General features: G+C 39.1%; 3 protein-coding genes and 1 pseudogene across 4 annotated transcripts in view; 3 read left to right on the top strand and 1 right to left on the bottom strand.

Annotated features, from left to right (window-relative positions):
- LOC140951487 (tubulin alpha-1D chain-like) overlaps positions 1-18,669 on the top strand; it is a 116,906-nt gene that overhangs the window by 4,321 nt on the left and 93,916 nt on the right. Inside the window, exon 6 of one of the 2 annotated variants that reach the window (XM_073400746.1) lies at positions 99-399. In XM_073400746.1, coding sequence (XP_073256847.1) covers positions 99-399 — 301 coding nt within the window. Of the gene's footprint in view, positions 1-98; positions 476-18,669 lie in introns of those variants that run through there. The other variant, XM_073400745.1, reaches the window with a different exon arrangement.
- Positions 2,555-3,455, top strand: LOC140951491 (uncharacterized). Its single transcript, XM_073400750.1, has one exon. The coding sequence runs from the start codon at positions 2,568-2,570 to the stop codon at positions 3,438-3,440; it is 873 nt and encodes a 290-aa protein (XP_073256851.1). The 5' UTR covers positions 2,555-2,567; the 3' UTR covers positions 3,441-3,455.
- Positions 5,414-7,952, bottom strand: LOC140951490 (failed axon connections homolog; annotated as a pseudogene).
- On the top strand, positions 7,958-18,575 carry LOC140951492 (uncharacterized protein C6orf62 homolog). Its single transcript, XM_073400752.1, has 7 exons — positions 7,958-8,391; positions 10,289-10,375; positions 13,791-13,880; positions 14,388-14,513; positions 16,250-16,384; positions 17,121-17,180; positions 18,385-18,575. Exons 1-7 carry the CDS (start codon positions 8,263-8,265, stop codon positions 18,448-18,450), a joined length of 693 nt encoding a protein of 230 aa, XP_073256853.1. The 5' UTR covers positions 7,958-8,262; the 3' UTR covers positions 18,451-18,575.

Below are 18,669 nucleotides of genomic sequence, written 5' to 3' on the forward strand. Positions count from 1 at the left end.
TTTTGCGCATGTTTTTACTTTTTCAAACCTTAAAAAAAGAGAAGCTAGGGAAATGGACGTGTAATGAAGCTCTCTAGCTCAACTGATTCATTTTTCAGGTGGGCATCAACTACCAGCCTCCCACAGTTGTTCCTGGTGGTGACTTGGCCAAGGTTCAGCGTGCTGTTTGTATGTTGAGTAACACCACAGCTATTGCTGAGGCCTGGGCCCGTCTTGATCACAAGTTTGATCTGATGTATGCCAAGCGTGCTTTTGTCCACTGGTATGTGGGTGAGGGTATGGAGGAAGGAGAGTTCTCTGAGGCTCGTGAAGATTTGGCTGCCTTGGAAAAGGATTACGAGGAAGTTGGCGTGGATTCTGCAGCTGATGAAGGCGAGGATGATGACGGAGACGAATACTAAAGATGAGCTGCTGTCATGTTGTCAGAAAATGTGTGTTAAATGCTCAATAAAAGCATGAATTGTCATTAAATCAAGTGTGAGCGTGTTTAGCACAGCTTAAGCAAAGATCGCGTCGTTCTCTTTCAATAGGCAGATTTTGCACAAATAATGTAAAGTGAAATGAAAGCGCCAACTGGCGTGCGGAAAGTCCTGAAGACAAATTGACTCGTTCTCAATCTGTTAGTGCTCTAGTTGGTTTGCACGTCGTCTTTATTTTGAAAACCTAATGATTGCAATTTCCCTACCTTTCCATGAGAAATGCCTACCCTTTTGTATACCCAAGCCTAGAAGGACCCCTTCCGCGCGGAGGCTTCCCTGGTATAGGCCAGTATGGGAGTTACCACCTCCCGGGCATTAAGGTTGAGACTGGAATGGATACCCCAAAATCAGACTGAAATCTTTTCTGAACTGAATACATAAAAGGAGTCTTATAACTTACTGCGCTTTTCACAAACATGCGAAATCTGAAGTTCAAAAGCCAACTGACGATTGCGTTTTTCGCTGCCGTCAATCATCTTAACGGACCTCTTAGGAAACAAAACTTTACTTTAACTGGTTCAAAAGGTCATGGTTTGTGATTTGTGATTGGTGGATTTCGATCCCTTTTGTGTGTTTCTGTGTTTCAAGGTTCGTTGCTTGTGATCGTAATTATGATTGACGGTAGCGAAAACGCAATTGTGAAGGCAGCTTTTGAACTTTAGAGTTCGCATGTTTGTGAAAAGCGCAGTAAAGTAGTTAATAAGAGAAGAATAAAAACGGAAGACAGCAGAGTTTTTAGGACATGAACCCGCATTATTTAATCTATAATCCAAATCCGTATCCACAGCACTATCAAGGGCTAACAGCCGACAACAGTTAATTTTGACGTACTTTACATGGCATTGATCATTACTATTTGAAAGCTAACCATTTTTAATTAAAAGAGTGCTAAGCCCTATCATTGTACTCCGGGGCTAAACCCCATATCATACAACTGTTCTCCTTTGGTAACTGTTTCAGGGGCGGATCCAGGATTTCTTTTAGGAGGGGGTGCACTCGTCTCTTGCTCTTGACTTCAACACCAATAAACCAATATTTTTTTTTTGTAGGAATACCAGTTGTATTAGAAAACCGCAGGTAATCTCAGGGGGGGGGGGGGGTGCGCACCCCCTGCACCCTCCCCCTAGATCCGCCCCTGTGTTTCTTGCTCTGATTGCCCCAATTTTCTCAAAAACGTGCCCAATAAAAATGCTTCTTTTCGAGGAGTATAACGTTGTGTAATAAATATGAAGTGTCCACCTAATTATAGTCATTCCTCTTAGTGCCCATCTTGCCCGCTCGCCCGGGATATCCGGCCACTTTGGTCCCGTGAGAAAAAGTTTCTTTTTGGCCATATAATAAATCCTTTATTGACTAAGCTTGTTCGGTCAAGGTGGCTGGATACTGGCCTCGTTCCTTTTTTGCGTTTTTATTAAATCTGTGGCACACCAATATTGGACCTAGTCGGTAATGTTTTCCTATAGGTGACACATTTATAGTAACAAGAATACAGTTAAGGGAACTGCAAAGAGGTGATCCATTCAACCAAAATTTCCGGAAATTTCGGTCCAAAACTCAATGGATCGGTTCGGTCCAACCAGAAAAGTGTCGAAAAAACTGGTCCACCTTTTGAGGTGGACCACTTTTCCCGGTCGGACCGGTCGAAATTTTGGTTGAATGGATCGCGTCCCCGGATTCCATGTTTTAGGACTGCCCGATAATCATTGAATAGCCCACGTTCGATATATTAAAATTCTCACATGACTCCGAGGTTTTCTTTGTGCTCAAGGCTCCAGTTGTGATATATTGGAGTGGTGAAAAATTTGCAATTTTGACCGTAAAGCCCCAGGATATCGGACGTGGGCTATCCCTCGTGTACTCTATCAAAAATGTTTCTCCCACAGCCTAATCCTGCGACGTTTCATCCAGGAGCGCGATCCATTCAACCAAAATTCAGACCGGTCCGACCGGGAAAAGTGGTCCACCTCCACAGGTGCACCAGTTTTGCGAAACTTTTCCGGTTGGACCGAAATTTCCGGAAATTTTGGTTGAGGATCGCTTCCCCAGTCTACCCGGAAGAAGAAGTGAAAGGCTTGGCCACTAAGCGAAATGGCGTCTCAAACTTTCTATGGGAGGTCACTGCCTTCGAAGTTGGTTGATTATCGGTCTACAGAGTCCAAAAATCGCCTTTGTCGTTCTTTGCAATCAGGCCTTGCTGTACCTTACTTAGCTTTGTCATCATGTTTCAATACTCAGGCCGAGCCCGCCTTTTGTGGGTTAAGTACTTTGGCGATCATTCTGAACTCACTTCGCATCGACCCTCAGCGTGTTTGGAAAACAATTTGGCGGTGGTATTCAGAAGAGCTGTTGGAATGTTGTCGCCCTTTAGAGGACGTGAAAGTTTCGGGGATCACTTTGGAGGAATTTGTTTGCTTGGCAGATTGTAATGGCGCTAGTGCAAGCCTTGTTCGGCCGGTTGATTCTAAAGAACAGTACCAGGAATTTGTCCAAACCGTTTATCGCGTTTGTACCGGTGGACGACTGAAACAAAGCGATGGGGAGGAAAATTTCGATGATGAAAACCCGGAGGAATTCATGGCAATATCATATTCAAGGAAGACACTTGGACAAACTGGAGATGGTCATTTTAGCCCCATTGCTGCATTGGATGTTGAAACTAACTCTGTACTCATTTTTGATACAGCAAGGTTTAAATACCCTCCCCACTGGGTACCTCTTGATCTGTTGTTTCAGTCAATGTTACCTATTGATAATACTACAGGAAAGAGCCGCGGGTATGTAGTTTTGAAGGCAAAATGTGAATATCAAGGGAGAAAGGTCTGCTGTATTTTGAAAGAACCTACAACTGAAGATGTCTTGAAAGATGGCTTACCTGAACCAAAACCATGTTATGAGAGTGGAAAACTCAATGGAACAGCTTGTATGAAATGTTGGGGGTCTAGATTGGTAACCAGTCAATAGACCTTTTTAGCTTGTTTGTTTTGTTTTCCCATTGCAGACCATGAGATTTCACCACAGAGAACTTTTCTTTTACATGTGACTGTCATGCTATCGAGGCAAGCAACATGGCCTTGAAACAGTGACATCCATGTATTAAAGACAGATGAAATGGTAAAAAATGACAGGAGGATGGGTTGAAACTGTGACAGCGACAAGGACAATCAGAAATACAATCGAGAAATACTGTGAGATTCAGACTCGGGACATTATATGTAACGAACACCAAGACTGATCACATTCCTCTTGGTTTTGTGTGCATATCTAATGAAATGATCTGGGAAAATAAAAGCTACCAGCTAAAAAGGTCTATTGTTGTCTGCGGCAATTTTATTTGCCTACTACTGTTAGAAACTTGCAAACTACCCTAGAGTTAAATGACAATGAATGCCCTGCAGGAGTCCATAACTGTCTGTGTCTTCTTGGCTGTAAAATGGGCCCTATACTTCAAGTGGTCAAGATCTTATATTTTTCACCCCACAGAAATAGAGGAGCTAAAGGAGGCTGGGTCACATAATGTGAGGCATCCCAGTGACTGTGAAATGATCACAGAATTGACTTAAGTTAAAATTGCTGCTTCAAATTAAAGTGAATAACACAAGGGAAATACTCAGTCTTAGAATTAGGACTCAATGCTCTTACAGCATGAAGTTTATAACTCTCTAAAGAATAACTAACTTTGAATGTAACATTCACAGTCCGATTTCGACTGAAATCATTAATTTTATTCTGTGAATTCTACCTCCCATGTTCTTAATGGCAAATGCAGATGTTATTAACATGTTTGTTAAACTGCAGCTTAATTACTGCCTATAGACTCTCCTCCAAGATCTCTAGCGAATACTGGCACAACTTACCAAGGCAGCTGAATACGGGCACAACGTACTGAGATCTCTCTAATTTGCTTTGTAGGAAAACAAATCTGTATGATTATGTATGTATCGTGTCACTATGAACTCTATGAGACGTATACTTTCAGTTTTATCCCTTGAAGGACATTGTTGGGACACTACACTAGTTACTGTATTTTAGCTGCTGTAGCACCTATTCATTTCTTTCAAATGCGGTAATTATGTGAAGATGGCAGTGCTTATTTATTTACTGATAACTTTATCTCAAAAACTATGCATATGAGCAAAAGGAACGACAAAAACTCTGCTAAAATGTCACTGTCTCTTTCAAGAAGTGTGGCACAGCTGTATTGTATCATGATGAACACACTTTTTGCTTACGTGGAAAACTTTACGAGTTTTTATTCTTGCAGTTGACAAGAATTTTTATTTATTCAGGTTCTGGCAGTTCTTCAATATTTTTATATTATAAGAACCACTCTTGAATTCAAAGCTTGTAATGAGCATTGTGTCTTCTTCAAGGGTAGTTTTGTACTTATTTCAGGATGGAGTTTAGTAGTATTTTATTGTAGTGTTCTGTACAGTACTTTTTAGGTGGGGCTTATTAGAGAATGGCAAACATTGTTTAAGTAAAATAACAGTAGACTCTAAAAAAGGAACAAGACTAGGAGCAAAAGGTTTTTTTTTTAAGAATATAAGTAATAAACAAACTTCGAGAGAAATAACTGAAATATGTAATTTGGTAATAGCACTGAGTGGAGTATAATTCAGGGAGTAATTAATTACCATTATTAATATCAATGTCTCAATAACAAAATGTGAAAATCTCAGTTTAAGAAATATATTTTATTGATTTTAGTACAAAGTTTTTATAAGTTCAAGTTACAGCTTCCAAAGCAAAATATCGCTTACAACTTTTGGTGAAATCAGAGTATGGAGGCCCAACAAAATGTAACCTTTTAAAATTAAATCAATCAATCAATCAATCAATCAATCAACTTTATTGGTACATCCAATTAAAATGGGTTTTCACTTACCAATTACAATAAAATCTAATATGAACAATAGAAATATAAAATAAACATTTGAAAGTGATAAAACATTACCATATTATTTAAAAAATATAAAACATGCATAATTACACCTATTGAGTGTCAATGGCTTAAAAACTCGCAAGTGCACGTCCTTTAATCGCATTCTTAAAAACATTAAATGACTCTATGTTTGCTAAACTTTCTGGAAGGTCATTCCAGAGCTGAACAGCACTATATGAGAAAGATCGCTGACCTGTTGCTGATCTAAAAGATGGTATATGAAGTTTATCTTTATTCCTAGTATTTCTAGTATGCACCTGGCTTCTTGTCGAAAACTTACTACACAAGGATGGTGGGGCTAACCCCTAATGTGTCAATATTTTGGTTTTCACTGATTTTGGTTTGTTATCATGAATTAACATAGTTGAATTTGATTGGCTTGTCACATTTGCTATTTTTATTGGCCTGTTAACTGCCAGATTTGACCTGTGCGATTATAAGCCTCTGGTATTCTGAAAGTTTTGCAATTTTTGTAGCAAAATAAAGCCATTAATATTGGATCTTAAAAACCAATCAGATTCAAGCATTTTGTTATCGAAGCAATTATACTATTCTATTTGTATATAAAAAATGTACTCAAAGCACTTTAGACCTAACTTTTGATTGGGCGTTTAGTAATATTGCTGTGACCTCCACGGTAACCCAGTCTATTATTGAGAGATTTTATGTTTAAGAATAAGCTGATCCCAGTCTGGAAAATACTCCTCTTTTATGTTGTAACAATGCCTTTCCAAGTTCTTCAATTCTGATCGGATCAGATTGGCCTGAGGGCTCGTAGGAACATTCCAGATGAGAACTGAAACTAATCCAAACAACACAGCATCCAACAGGCAAGGTTTGGTGCCCATGATATACTTTTTCTTCCCTAACAACTCTGAAGCAGCTCTCAGGTCATTCTCTGCAATGCTATAAATCTCCTCCTTGGTGTGTCGGCCAATCCCATGACTCCATAGGTAGTTTTTCAAGGCACGACAAAACAGCCAAGATGCAACATATTTGAGGGGATAAGGTGTCACACTGAGCAAAGGTGACATTGTTTTTGTATCGGCAAGATCAACCTCAGCGATATGATACATCACCGTCCTTTGAATTGAATGGAGAACAGAAAAGAAGTTATAGAGACAATGAATTATTATTAAGATGGAATCCATCAGGAAATTGAGTTATTAAAACTATAATTATATCTACAGCTCCTGAAAAGTGTAAAAAGGAATGCAGTGTGGCTTAAAATATTCTGGTACAAGGTTTTTGTCCACTGAAAATTAAAATTATTCAGTTTTCTGGTGGATTCCGTCTTAATCAACTTCACAGTGAGTATAAGTAATATATTAGGCGCCCCTAAAGACAGGTACATGTCAGACTCTGCCAGCCATAGATACCTGGCAAAAGTAAAGCATGCATAGCAAGCAGCTGTTATTTTTTTGGTTAGTTTATATAAAGCATGCAAGGGGAACATGCAGAGGGGCCTCCTCTCCTATTCTCCCCTTGTGCCTGCACTGGTCTTTGAAATTTCTCCCTGTGCCCTAAAAATACCAGCACCTAATAGATAGGTTAGCAAAAGTACAGCTGAACAGCATTGTGTTGATACAGATAATATCCATCCTCCAACCATAGAGGACTTAATGGTTTGAACGCACCAGACTCCTCTTGAAAATTTAGTTAAGGTTCTTTCTGTTATGCTTAAGATCCTCCCCACCCACTTTGAATTTTCAGTGACCTTATAAGGACTGGGTACAAATCCAGAACCCTTTTTTCGATTCATCTTGGACAGAAATAGTATTGTTCTATGATTTTAGGTAGTTCTGTTTCAAGGAAGCCAAGAGGTTTATTAGCCTCATGAAGTCATGTTCATTCCGCATCCCCAACACAGGTTGACACACCCCCTGAACCCTGTCCAACTCTGGGCCAGGAGAACTTTCCAAAAAAAATAAATAAGTAAAATAATGTGCGTCAGTTACTGTATGTTGATTGACAAAATAAGCAACAAGAGTGCTTACCAATAGGTATTTTCCTCAAGTGTTACGATCATGGTGTGGGCGATGGCTTTTTCGACAACGCTCAAATGAGCATCAGGGTCAACTTTAAACTCTTCGTTGAGAAAACGCACAATGAAATTAGAATCCGCAACCGATCTACCATTGTATTCTATCCACGGAACTTTGCCTTTGGTTGACGTCTTAAAGCTGTATTCGCTCTCATAAGGAATATTACACATTCTCAAATAAGTTTCTAACTTTAAAGATGGTGGAGAAACATTTAAAACTCGGTTGTTTGGAGGCATTTGATGAAGAAGAACAACTCCATCACGTAATCTCCGATTTGACTTTGGCATCAACTTCTTGAAAAGCATAAAAGCCTGCACCACCAGAATGATGAAGAGGAAAATACAAAAGGACACAAAGAAGAAGATGGGTACCTTCCAAAAATTGTCCGCCATCTTTACCAGGGGGCTGTGTGACTGAACTTAAGTTAAGGCATTTAAAGAATGTATACAAACTCAAAGCGAGGCTCCTTACGTCATTGGACGCCATATTTTCAGAAGGAGGGCAAGTTTTCTAGAGAAGGATCGAGTACAGAATCTTTCATGAATTTTACGAAATCAGGTCGCTGTAGGGACGATCAGAATGGCGAAAATGAAATTTTTAGATCATGTGAAATGATATTCATGGATTTTTGGTCTAATTTTGTTTGTATTTCTTGAGAAAGTAGCCAGTGAAACCAACCGTTTCAACCGGCCGGCCATTTTGAGAACAGACCGTCTGAAGCTCAGAAAAGTCTAAAAACCTCAACAAAAAGATTTGTTTTTGAATCCTTAACCCTGGAAAGTTTGTTAAGTCTGTAATGGCTGATCCTGCCTCGCGAAAATCTGCAACACTTAATCGTTTACGCTCGGCACTCCGCAGAAAGCGGGAATCATTGGCGGATCAATTTGACTTCAAAATTTACATGGCGGTTGTTTTCAAGGATAAGGTAATTTGCATTTGATTGTTAGTTAAGTGAAACTAGGTATTGCCTATAACAGGAAGCTGTTTAAAGGTGGTGATATCTTGTAGCGCTGATTTAAGGTAAAGAACTCAAACTTTGCTAGACTTCTCTCATGCATTTGACCTGTTTACATCCCCCCCCCCCTCCCCTCTACGGGCATACTCCAGGGCCGGGTTGTTTAAAGCTGAGTTAAGATTTTTTTGTCTACAATTTGATGATTGGATCCACTAAAAATAACCGAGAAAATTATCGTATAAAATGCTTTTAAACAAAAGAAAAAGGAACCCGGATGAAAATTTAACTCTAAGTTGGTGTTAATTGGCCTTCAAAGAACTGGGCCCTGCCCTGGTTGGTTCATATTGATTTCCATGAAATGGCAAAATGAAATGTTTTTACTAGAATGTTTATCAATGTTTTCCAGAAAAGTAGGATAATACGTGTAAAACATGGTTAAAACATGAATTACTAAATTGAAAAACAATGAGAAGTGCTTCCTTGAAATAATGAGCAACAGACAGAATAGGATAAGAAAGTTTTATTTGTCTTATCAAGCTTATATAGATGAATAGGCTGAAGAAAAATTTCTGTGTTTGAAGAGATCTAGCCATCCATTCAAGTGTTCATCCTATACAAATTTGTTTGAAAATTTATGATAATCATACCTTCAAGATTTTAATCTCGAAAGCTTATCCTTGTCCAACCACTTTCTGCTAAATTCCTGTGTTTTCCATTCAAAATAAGCTTTCTTGGGGTCCACCACCATCATCTCAACCGCGTTAGAGAGAAGTTATTTTTTATTTTCCCCGCTCCCTGCCCACAGCACAAGACGACTTCAAACAATTCCCTAACCCAGGTCCCGAAGGGCTGGACTTGTCCCTGGGGTTGCCCAGGTTGGGGGGTAACAGGTCAAATTGAACCATGATTACCAGAGGCTGTTGGTGGTCTTGAGACATATGCATTTTGTGCATTCTCTACCTCAGTGTTGAATGTGATTAGACTGTCAACTTTTTAGTTTCGACCATATAAGGTGTTGCTGTTCTTCAGTCAAGTGATAAAGTTATGGGTGAATTTATTTCCTTCTTATGACTTCTGTTAAAGGAAAGGAAAACTTTCAATGCGGATTGTGGTATATCACGTTTTTAGTTCTCTTGTCAACCCCTTCCCACCATCCGTCAAATAAATGCAAGGTTTTATCCTTTTCATGACCATTAGAAAAAAAACAACCAACTAACAAAAAAAACAAAACAAAAAGCAAAAAAACAAAAGCAAAGAAACCAAAACCAACAAATATAACGTATCAGATTTTCACCTGGAAGAGCTAGTATAGCATTTCTTCTTGAAGTTCACTTTAAGAGTGACAAGATCTTAAAGCAATAGGTCAGGCGTTTGATATTGAAAAGGTGGATATATTTGTAGCTCAAACTTAAATTGCAGTTAAAGTTTTCTTACGTACCTTAAGTTGATTCTTTGTCTGACCAAACCCTAATTATTAGGGTTAGGAGAAAAAGGAACTGAAAATTTTTAACAACTACAACAGATGCGTACTGCTATCCACCATTTAAATCATTACCCAGCAGTCAAGAGTAGTGCCACATAAACATTAACTGCAAAATTTGCTGGATATTAGTTATATACAATGTAGATTTACTCAGACTGTGAATCTTACTATCCATCATTAGGACTACTGGGACGGAAGGACTATGATTTTATTTTCACCGTATGGGCTTGGAATACACCATGTCATCGTTCACTTTTAATAATATTATTTCAGACGTGTTGTCATCTTCACTGCACGAGTGCTGTTAGGATATATATATGTAGTATGTTTGGCTAAAAGAAAATTTAAAGAAATTGTGTGAAACATTATGATTTTTGTTCACAGAAGAAGAAGTCTTCATTGTTTGAAGTGGCGGATGTGCTACCTGTTATGACCAACAACTTTGAAGACACTATTATGAAAGGAGTTCAGGTACTCCTCACCACCTGCCTTTGACAGCATTCCCAGACATACCTTCCCACATGCACAGGGTTGTCAAAATAGGCCGGCAACCAGCGCTATCACTAGCTACTTTAAGGTTTCTGCTGCCAGTAACCTGGGGAACACATATCCCTACTGATATGCATTCTCCTACTTGGGAAACAAATATCCCTAGTAATAGGTGTTCCCTACCTGGGAAACACATATCCCTAGTGAAACACATATCCCTAGTGATATGTGTTCCCCACCTGAGAAACACATATCCCTAGTAATATGTGTTCCCCCACCTGGGAAACACGTTTCCCTAGTGGTATGTGTTCCCCCATGTGGGAAACACATAGCCCTAGTGATATGTGTTCCCCCACCTGGGAAACACGTTTCCCTAGTGATATGTGTTCCCCCACCTGGGAAACACATTTTCCTAGTAATATGTGTATCCTCACCTGGGAAACATATCCCTAGTGATATGTGTTCCCCCACCTGGGAAACACGTTTATTATATATGTACTGAGATTTACCCATTGAAAAGGCGCGAAATAAATTTGGTTGACAAGCTGGTCTAAGAACCCGACAGCCAATCAAATGGCGCGTATTGCTTTTTCCACGTGTGAGGAAAACGATACATCCAATCAGGTGCTGCGTATCATGTTTTTTGACGTGTGAGCCGTAACAAGGTGATTTTCATTCAGCTGGCAGCATTTCACTTTGTTAAAGAAATCTTTCGCAAGTGTTGAAGCTTAAAAACATGAACGAGAAAAGGTTTGTTGATCACGATACTTCAGTTGAGGATTACGTGGAAAGTCTCGAAAACAGGAATACGAAAGAGAAAACGAAACGAGATGTGAAATTGCTGGAAACGTTTTTGAGAAACGAAAAGAACGACGAGCGAGAAGTGCAAGATATAGAGCCCGCAGAATTAAACAAGCACCTTGCGGAGTTTATTCGTTCTGTGAGACGTAAAGACGGAGAGGATTATGAGCCTTCAAGTTTAAGATGCCTTGTTTCAAGTATTGAAAGACATTTGAAGAAAAATAATTATACTAAGAGTATCATTAACGATAAAGAATTTGAATTGTTTAGAAAGTGTTTACAGGCTAAACAAAAAGAGCTGAAGAAAGCAGGCCGAGGCAACAAGGACAAAGCCGCTGTTGCTATCACGGACGGAGAAGTCGATATACTTCACGAAAACAATTTGCTTGGAGTTTGTTCTGCTGAATCATTGTTGAATACTGTTTGGCTGAACAACACCATTCATTTTGGAATGCGTGGTTGTCAAGAGCATAGGGATTTGTGCTGGGGAGATGTAAAGCTTTGTAAGGACGCACAAGGTAACGACTATCTAGTTTACAATGAAAGACAGACAAAAACAAGGTCTGGAGTAGACGCCTCAAACGTTCGAAAAGTTTCCCCGAAAATGTTTTCAACTGGTGATGAACGAGATCCTGTCGTGGCGTACAAAATTTACCGTGAAAAGCGACCGGAAAACATGATGGCTGACGATTCGCCATTCTACTTGGGAATAAACCACACGAAAACAGACGGCTCCAAAAAACACTGGTTCAAGTCGGCACCTATGGGTGTAAATAAATTAAACACTTTGATGAAAACAATGGCTTCAAAAGCAAACATCAACAACGAGCGACTCACGAACCATAGTGCTCGTAAACACATGATTCAAAAACTTAATGACAGTGAAATTCCGCCAACGCATATAATGCAGTTAAGTGGGCACAAGAACGTGCAAAGCATAACAAACTATAGTAGCTTGAACCTAAATCAACAAAAAAACATATCAGGCATCTTAAGCCGAGCATCGTCGCAAACACAAGTAACTACTGCAACTAATGAAACTGCTGCTGCTGCGAGCACTTGCACTAGTAAAACCCCGATGAGTTTTTTTGATGGAGCAGTAATAAGTGGAGGACAATTTACGATTTCCATTAATGCGCTTACTACCTCGCCGACCATTCAAACCAGGAGTTCCGTCACCGAAAACACCGAAAAAAGGTGGAAGAGAATCCGAATTGAGGAGTCCGACTCGGATTAAAGTTTAGAAATAATATTTTAACATTATTTGCTTGCTGTAAGGTTAAATTTCTGGCAGAAATTCAAGTTTATGTTATAATCCTTGCATGAGTTTTTAACTTGAATTCATGTAACAGAGTTTTGTCTTGGTCTGTCATTAAAGACGATAAACAAGAATTAAAATCTCAGTATATATATAATAAACACAATACCACATGGAAAGTGCGGGCGTACGGTATTTACGCACTCGTTGTTTTTGTATCAGAAATCTCACTCGTTCGCTGCGCTCACTCGTTCGATTTCTGATACGTCAACAACTCGTGCGTAAATACCGTACGCCCGCACTTTCCATGAAGTATTCTCTATATCTGTAGTGATATGCGTTCCCCCACCAGGGAAACACGTATCCCTAGTGATATGTGTTCCCCCAAAATGGGAAACACATATCCCTAGAGATATGTGTTCCCCTACCTGGGAAACATGTATCCCTAGTGATATGTGTTCCCCCACCTGGGAAACGCATATCCCTAGTGATATGTGTTCCCCTACCTGGGAAACACATATCCCTAGTGATATGTGTTCCCCTACCTGGGAAACACGTATCCCTAGAGATATGTGTTCTTCTAGCTGGGAAACACGTATCCCTACTGATATGTGTTCTCCCACCTGGGAAACACGTATCCCTAGTGATATGTGTTCCCCCACCTGGGAAACGCATATCCCTAGTGATATGTGTTCCCCTACCTGGGAAATACATATCCCCAGTGATATGTGTTCCCCCATCTGGGAAATGCATATCCCTAGTGATTTATGTTCCTCTTCCTGGGAAACACGTATCCCTAGTGATATGTGTTCCCTCATCTGGGAAACATGTTTCCCCAGTGATATGTGTTTTCCCTCCTGGGAAACACGTATCCCTAGTGATTTATGTTCCCCTACCTGGGAAACACATATCCTAGTGATATGTGTTCCCCTACCTGGGAAAGACGTATCTCAAGTGATTTGTGTTCCGGCACCTGGGAAACACGTATCCCTAGTGATATGTGTTCCCCTACCTGGGAAACACATATCCCTAGTGATATGTGTTCCCTCACCTGGGAAACATGTATCCCTGGTGATATGTGTTCCGGCACCTGGGAAACACTTATCCCTAGTGATATGTGTTGCCCTACCTGGGAAACACATATCCCTAGTGATATGTGTTCCCCCACCTGGGAAACATGTATCCCTAGTGATTTATGTTCCCCTTCCTGGGAAACACATATCCCTAGTGAACATTGTATTCAATGAGGTTTAGTAAGAACCTTTCCTTTGTTTGTATTTACAGTCACATATAATGATAATGAATTTGAAACAAAGGGAAACTTTTTTTTCTTTTTAGGAAGAAGTGTATTCTCTGGATAGCTCGAAACAGTTTCTGGATAAAGATGTGGTACAACTTCATTCTACAAGATATCAGCCTTTGAGGAAAGTATGTGGTCATGATATACTTGACATTATTTTATTTAAAAGTATTCAGGGGTATCAATGAAAGCTGGCAGTCTTTCATCACCTTAAGAATCTCCAACTGTCATCTGTTAAGGGTTCAGGGAAACAAACTTTCCTGGACTCTTTCCTGGGCACAGCCACGTAAAGTATTCTACCACCAGCAGGCGGTTACATAAAAAGTTATTGGAACCCCTGAATATTTATGAAATCTTCTATACCCATTAAATAAGAATTTCTGTTTGGCAAAACCAGATTGTTGCATCCTTTTCTTATTTTGATTTGAACTGTCTGTATAAAATTCACATTATTCACAACATCTTTACTCCAAAGCGGCATTGTATTAGGATCTGTGAAGATTTTTTTCTTGTTTCAAGCTCCGTTTTTTCACCTAGTGTGATAGGCACTTAGCTGGGCTTTGAAGCAGAGGCTTTAGGCAACTCGGAAGTGGTCTGTCATGGAATTTAATGTTTTTCATTTTAACACTGTACAGGACATAATTGGATGTGTGCAGGAAATTAATTTCTTTCTTTGGCCACGGAATGACATTGATAAGATTATCTGTCTGCTTTTTTCGCGTTGGAAAGGAGATGAGAATTCTGAATACAGACTAATTCAGGTAAATACTGTTATGTTATGCATTCAAACCATATTTTACTGCTGTTACTCTCACCTTCTTCTTGCACATATTTCTTTGGTGGAAAGTCTGCTAATGGTAGTGATTGGAATGTCTGTAAACATTTGAAGGTTTGTTCATGTACACGTACAACTCTGCATTCAAGTTTATTTTATTTGGATTAGAGTTGTTTTGACATGCTCCTACAGTAGTACAAGGGTTAATTTACGTTCAAACAAACTTTCATCTCATGAATGGTGAATGGTAAGCGTGGAACTCCATATTGGTTGATGTTTGTTTTATGGTAGTTGAAAGGCCTTCCAAGGAGGGTATGCTGTTGCTTTGTCGCTCATTTCTGAGACTGCCTCTCACCTGGTAGGTTAGGAAAAAATGTCGCTGTCACATTAGATAAAGTGTCTGGAAAGAGTTAATTTTTATTAACCTTTCTATCTCAAGGGACCATTCTTGAGTAATATCATAATATTAGAAAAACATTTGAAAGAATAATAACAGAAAATGTTTGGAAATATTGGAAAAAAAATTGTTATCTTGCTTAAACAGCCAAAATGCAAAAGTGAACAGATGTCGCTTTCACTACTTAAAAAATGGTTTGTCGCTGTTGCAATTCTCTCCTTCTTTTCTGTCACTCAATTGTTGGTGCTTTCTGAGAGGATGAAAGTTTTTGGGGCTCTGTTGCAAGTCCCTTCTACCCCCTGGAAGGTATCCCTCCATTGAGTTAGTTGTATGTTGTGATGGCCTACTGGTCAGATGACCTATGAACCCTTTAAGCCCCAATATCCACAAGCAAATTCTCCAAACTGTTCTCTATACATTTCTTTAAAGAATAAGTTGAGAGAATTTGAGAAAAGATTGAAGCATTTTCTCTTTGGTGATCATTTAATTAATTCTCATAACCTAATCTCTTGACATTGTATGGATATCGTTAGGAGAAAATTGATGTTGGTCACTATTGGGACTTAAACGGTTAAACTTGGGACCTGTAGATCAAGGTTCAAACCTTTGACCTGCCGCCATGGCATTGTTTCCTTAGACAATATAAATACTAGATTGTCTCAATTCTCTGGTAATTTTACTCTACCAAAGTCAAACTTTTTTGTTTTCCTTGGCAGAATGGATACTTTGTTTTGCTTGTTATGTACAAACTTGAAATAATTAGATTACCATAGAACTTAGAGAAATAAAAACAGAGAAAATGTTAGCAGCAAAATTTACTGAAAATTGAGCCAAAGGGAAAGTAAATGGAGAGTGTCACATGGCCCTGCAGAGATACAAAATTTATCTTGGAGTGTGGAAGAATATTTTTATGAGTGAGGACAGCGAAAGTTAGGGAAAGAATTATCTACATCAGAAGATAGATTTTATATCTCCTTGAGGATTATATAATTTTCTATGTTATTAACACCAATGAAATACCAAGCCATTCTTTAAGTATTTTTTTTTGCTTCGAAAGGTGTGATTTATTATATAACCATAGCAATGGTGATCTTTTGAAGATAACATGTTATTTTCATGTGTGAAGATATCGTGTTTTCATGCAAGGCCTCACCTGGTATTTTGTGGGCGTTTTTATAATAAAATAATATTAGTTTGCTTTAGCAAGAACTTTGAGTGACCAATAATATTCCTTGAGCCAATAAGGTTTCTACCTTGGTATGAATCATGAGGAATTAAGAAGAATTCTAAAAAGCACAGACCAATGCTTTGCGTTTTATATTCAGGCCAAGTTTGAGTTTGACTACCTTGACTATGAGAAGCAACTCTTGAGGCTTATCAGTAGAAAAGAGCACAATGGTTTGGTTATCAATAATTCATCACAGTCACTGTTCCTTTTTGTGGATAAACATCATTTGCAGGTACAGCAGTTTAATATGTAAACCAGAGTCAGATGTTTGACTTCACAGGGTGCAAAGAAAGTCAGTTTTGGTCAGTTTTACAAAGGCAAGCTGTAGCTAGCATGTACCAGCCCAATAGTCATGCTAACTCAGCCGAAAAATTTTTAGTGACGCACAGGATTGATTACAGTTCTTCTGTAATTTGAATTCTCCCAGGAAAAAACTTCTTTTGCTCATATGGCAAGTTAAGATCAGAATTCACTAGCCCTGGGCCATCGGACACGAGTTTCTTTGCTTCACATGGGAGGAAACTAAGGCTAATGACTGGGAGCAATAGGTTTTGCTAATAAGCAGGACCAGCTGACACACTGGGGGAGTGAACTGAGAGAAGATGTGCTGGCACCGTTAATGCCTAGCTAAAACTTGAGATCAGAATTCACTAGCCCTGGGCTATCGGACACGACTTTCTTTGCTTCACATGGGACGAAACTAAGGCTAATGACTGGGAGCAACAGGTTTTGCTAATAAGCATTAGATTCATCATATGTAAAGTTTGACGCTTATCCTGGGCTGGCCTTACTGCTTGCGAAATGAAAGTGTTGGATATTGATAAAGATTCATTACCTTCATGTTGAAATCTTCTTGTAGTCACCGTATTGACTCAATTTTAGTGCATCGAGATTGTGCTCATTTTGACATTCTATTAGCTGTCGAAGAATGACAACGAGCCTTAATTATTTTATGCGTTTTTATGCAGACTGACGAGAGTAAACTTGCAGCATTCAAGATATCAAGTATCTGTCTTCACGTACCACAGGTAAAATAACGAAATGTTAACAGGTCTCTCGTACTTAAAATATTTAGTCTCTAACAAGTTGGAAGGGTCGAAATTTAATATATTTTTAGTAAAATCCAATTAGTGGTCTATTATCAATGCTGCGTTCTGATTGGTTGAGCTTCTACCAGGCTATATGTTATAGCCTACTAGTAGCGAAAAGCGCGCGCTTTTTGGTGGCAAAAAAGGATTAAAGTCTAGTTTTAACTAGCTAAAAATTTTTTTTTCTCGATATTTTTGACCAACTAGTTGGATTTTACTAAAACAATTATTCCTCTCGCCCTCATGGCCTCTGAGTCAATAGCTAATTGTTAAAAATTCCATTTTTTTGGCTATGGTAAAGTATGGTAATGATATTGGTACAAAAAAATGAAATTTAAATCAAGGGTATATATGAAATCACAACATACAATTATTTACTGTTATAAAATATGTAACTGGCGATCATTTTGGTAAAAATGTTGTCAAATACATCCACTCCATCTTCTCGTCGTTCTACTTTCATCAGATGCATGCTACATTATGACTTCCCAAGGGTTGTTTTAAGATACCTACAATAATTTTATTCGTTCCGCTTCTAACGGATTTAAACCAGCAACTGGCTATGTGGTCAAAATGTCATCTCGCCCAAAATACTGGAGACGCTTAAGCCTTCAGCACCATGTAAAATTCAAATTCACTGCGCATTTGTAGTTGTAAACGCGAAAAAGAAGTTAGCGAGGAGACGTTACCACTGCTAAGTCGATCGATTGTTTCGATTACTTTTACCTTTCTCCTTCGCTTATGAGATGAGGATTTTTACGTGCTTCTCCGCTTCAAATTAGTATTGGGTGAGGTGACGCATGACGGCCCGAAAATTTGCACAGTTTTCTGTCTGGCGTGCGGTGCGGGGACGTGGACTTTTTGGATTTTTTTTGCAGACAATTTGCACTAAAGCCAGACCAAAGCATAAACGAAATTAGAGAGTCGATTGAAAATAGCTGCGTAGCAACAATTTCCGTGCGGTTTCGGAGCAAAGAACGAGGAACGAGAGTCAAAGACCGCGTCAAAAATGGCTTGTTCCATTTCTCGCGTGGCCAAAACCGAAATTCCTGTTCCTCGGTCTTTTTTTGCTCCGAAACCATGTGGAAACACTTGCTATGCAGGTTAGATTGAAAAGAGCTGTTTTTTTTGTTTGCTATTATAGGACCAGCTGACACACTGGGGGAGTGAACTGAGAGAAGATGTGCTAGCACCGTTAATGCCTAGCTAAAACTTTACGTCATTATTGCTTTAAAACTGTTTTTGTGCTGTAATCATAAATTAGTTATCACCAACAATGTATTGTTTACATGATCAACTGCAACTGAGTAAAATAAGGGGAGAAGTGAGAAAAAATGCCTTTTTTTCTGAGTCGGAGATTCACCGCTTTCACATTGCCCATAATACACCTTGTTTACCCTACTGTCCCTCCCCCTCCCCCCAAAAAAAA

This window comes from Porites lutea, chromosome 11 (assembly GCF_958299795.1).
Source record: "Porites lutea chromosome 11, jaPorLute2.1, whole genome shotgun sequence".
Taxonomy (NCBI): domain Eukaryota; kingdom Metazoa; phylum Cnidaria; class Anthozoa; order Scleractinia; family Poritidae; genus Porites; species Porites lutea.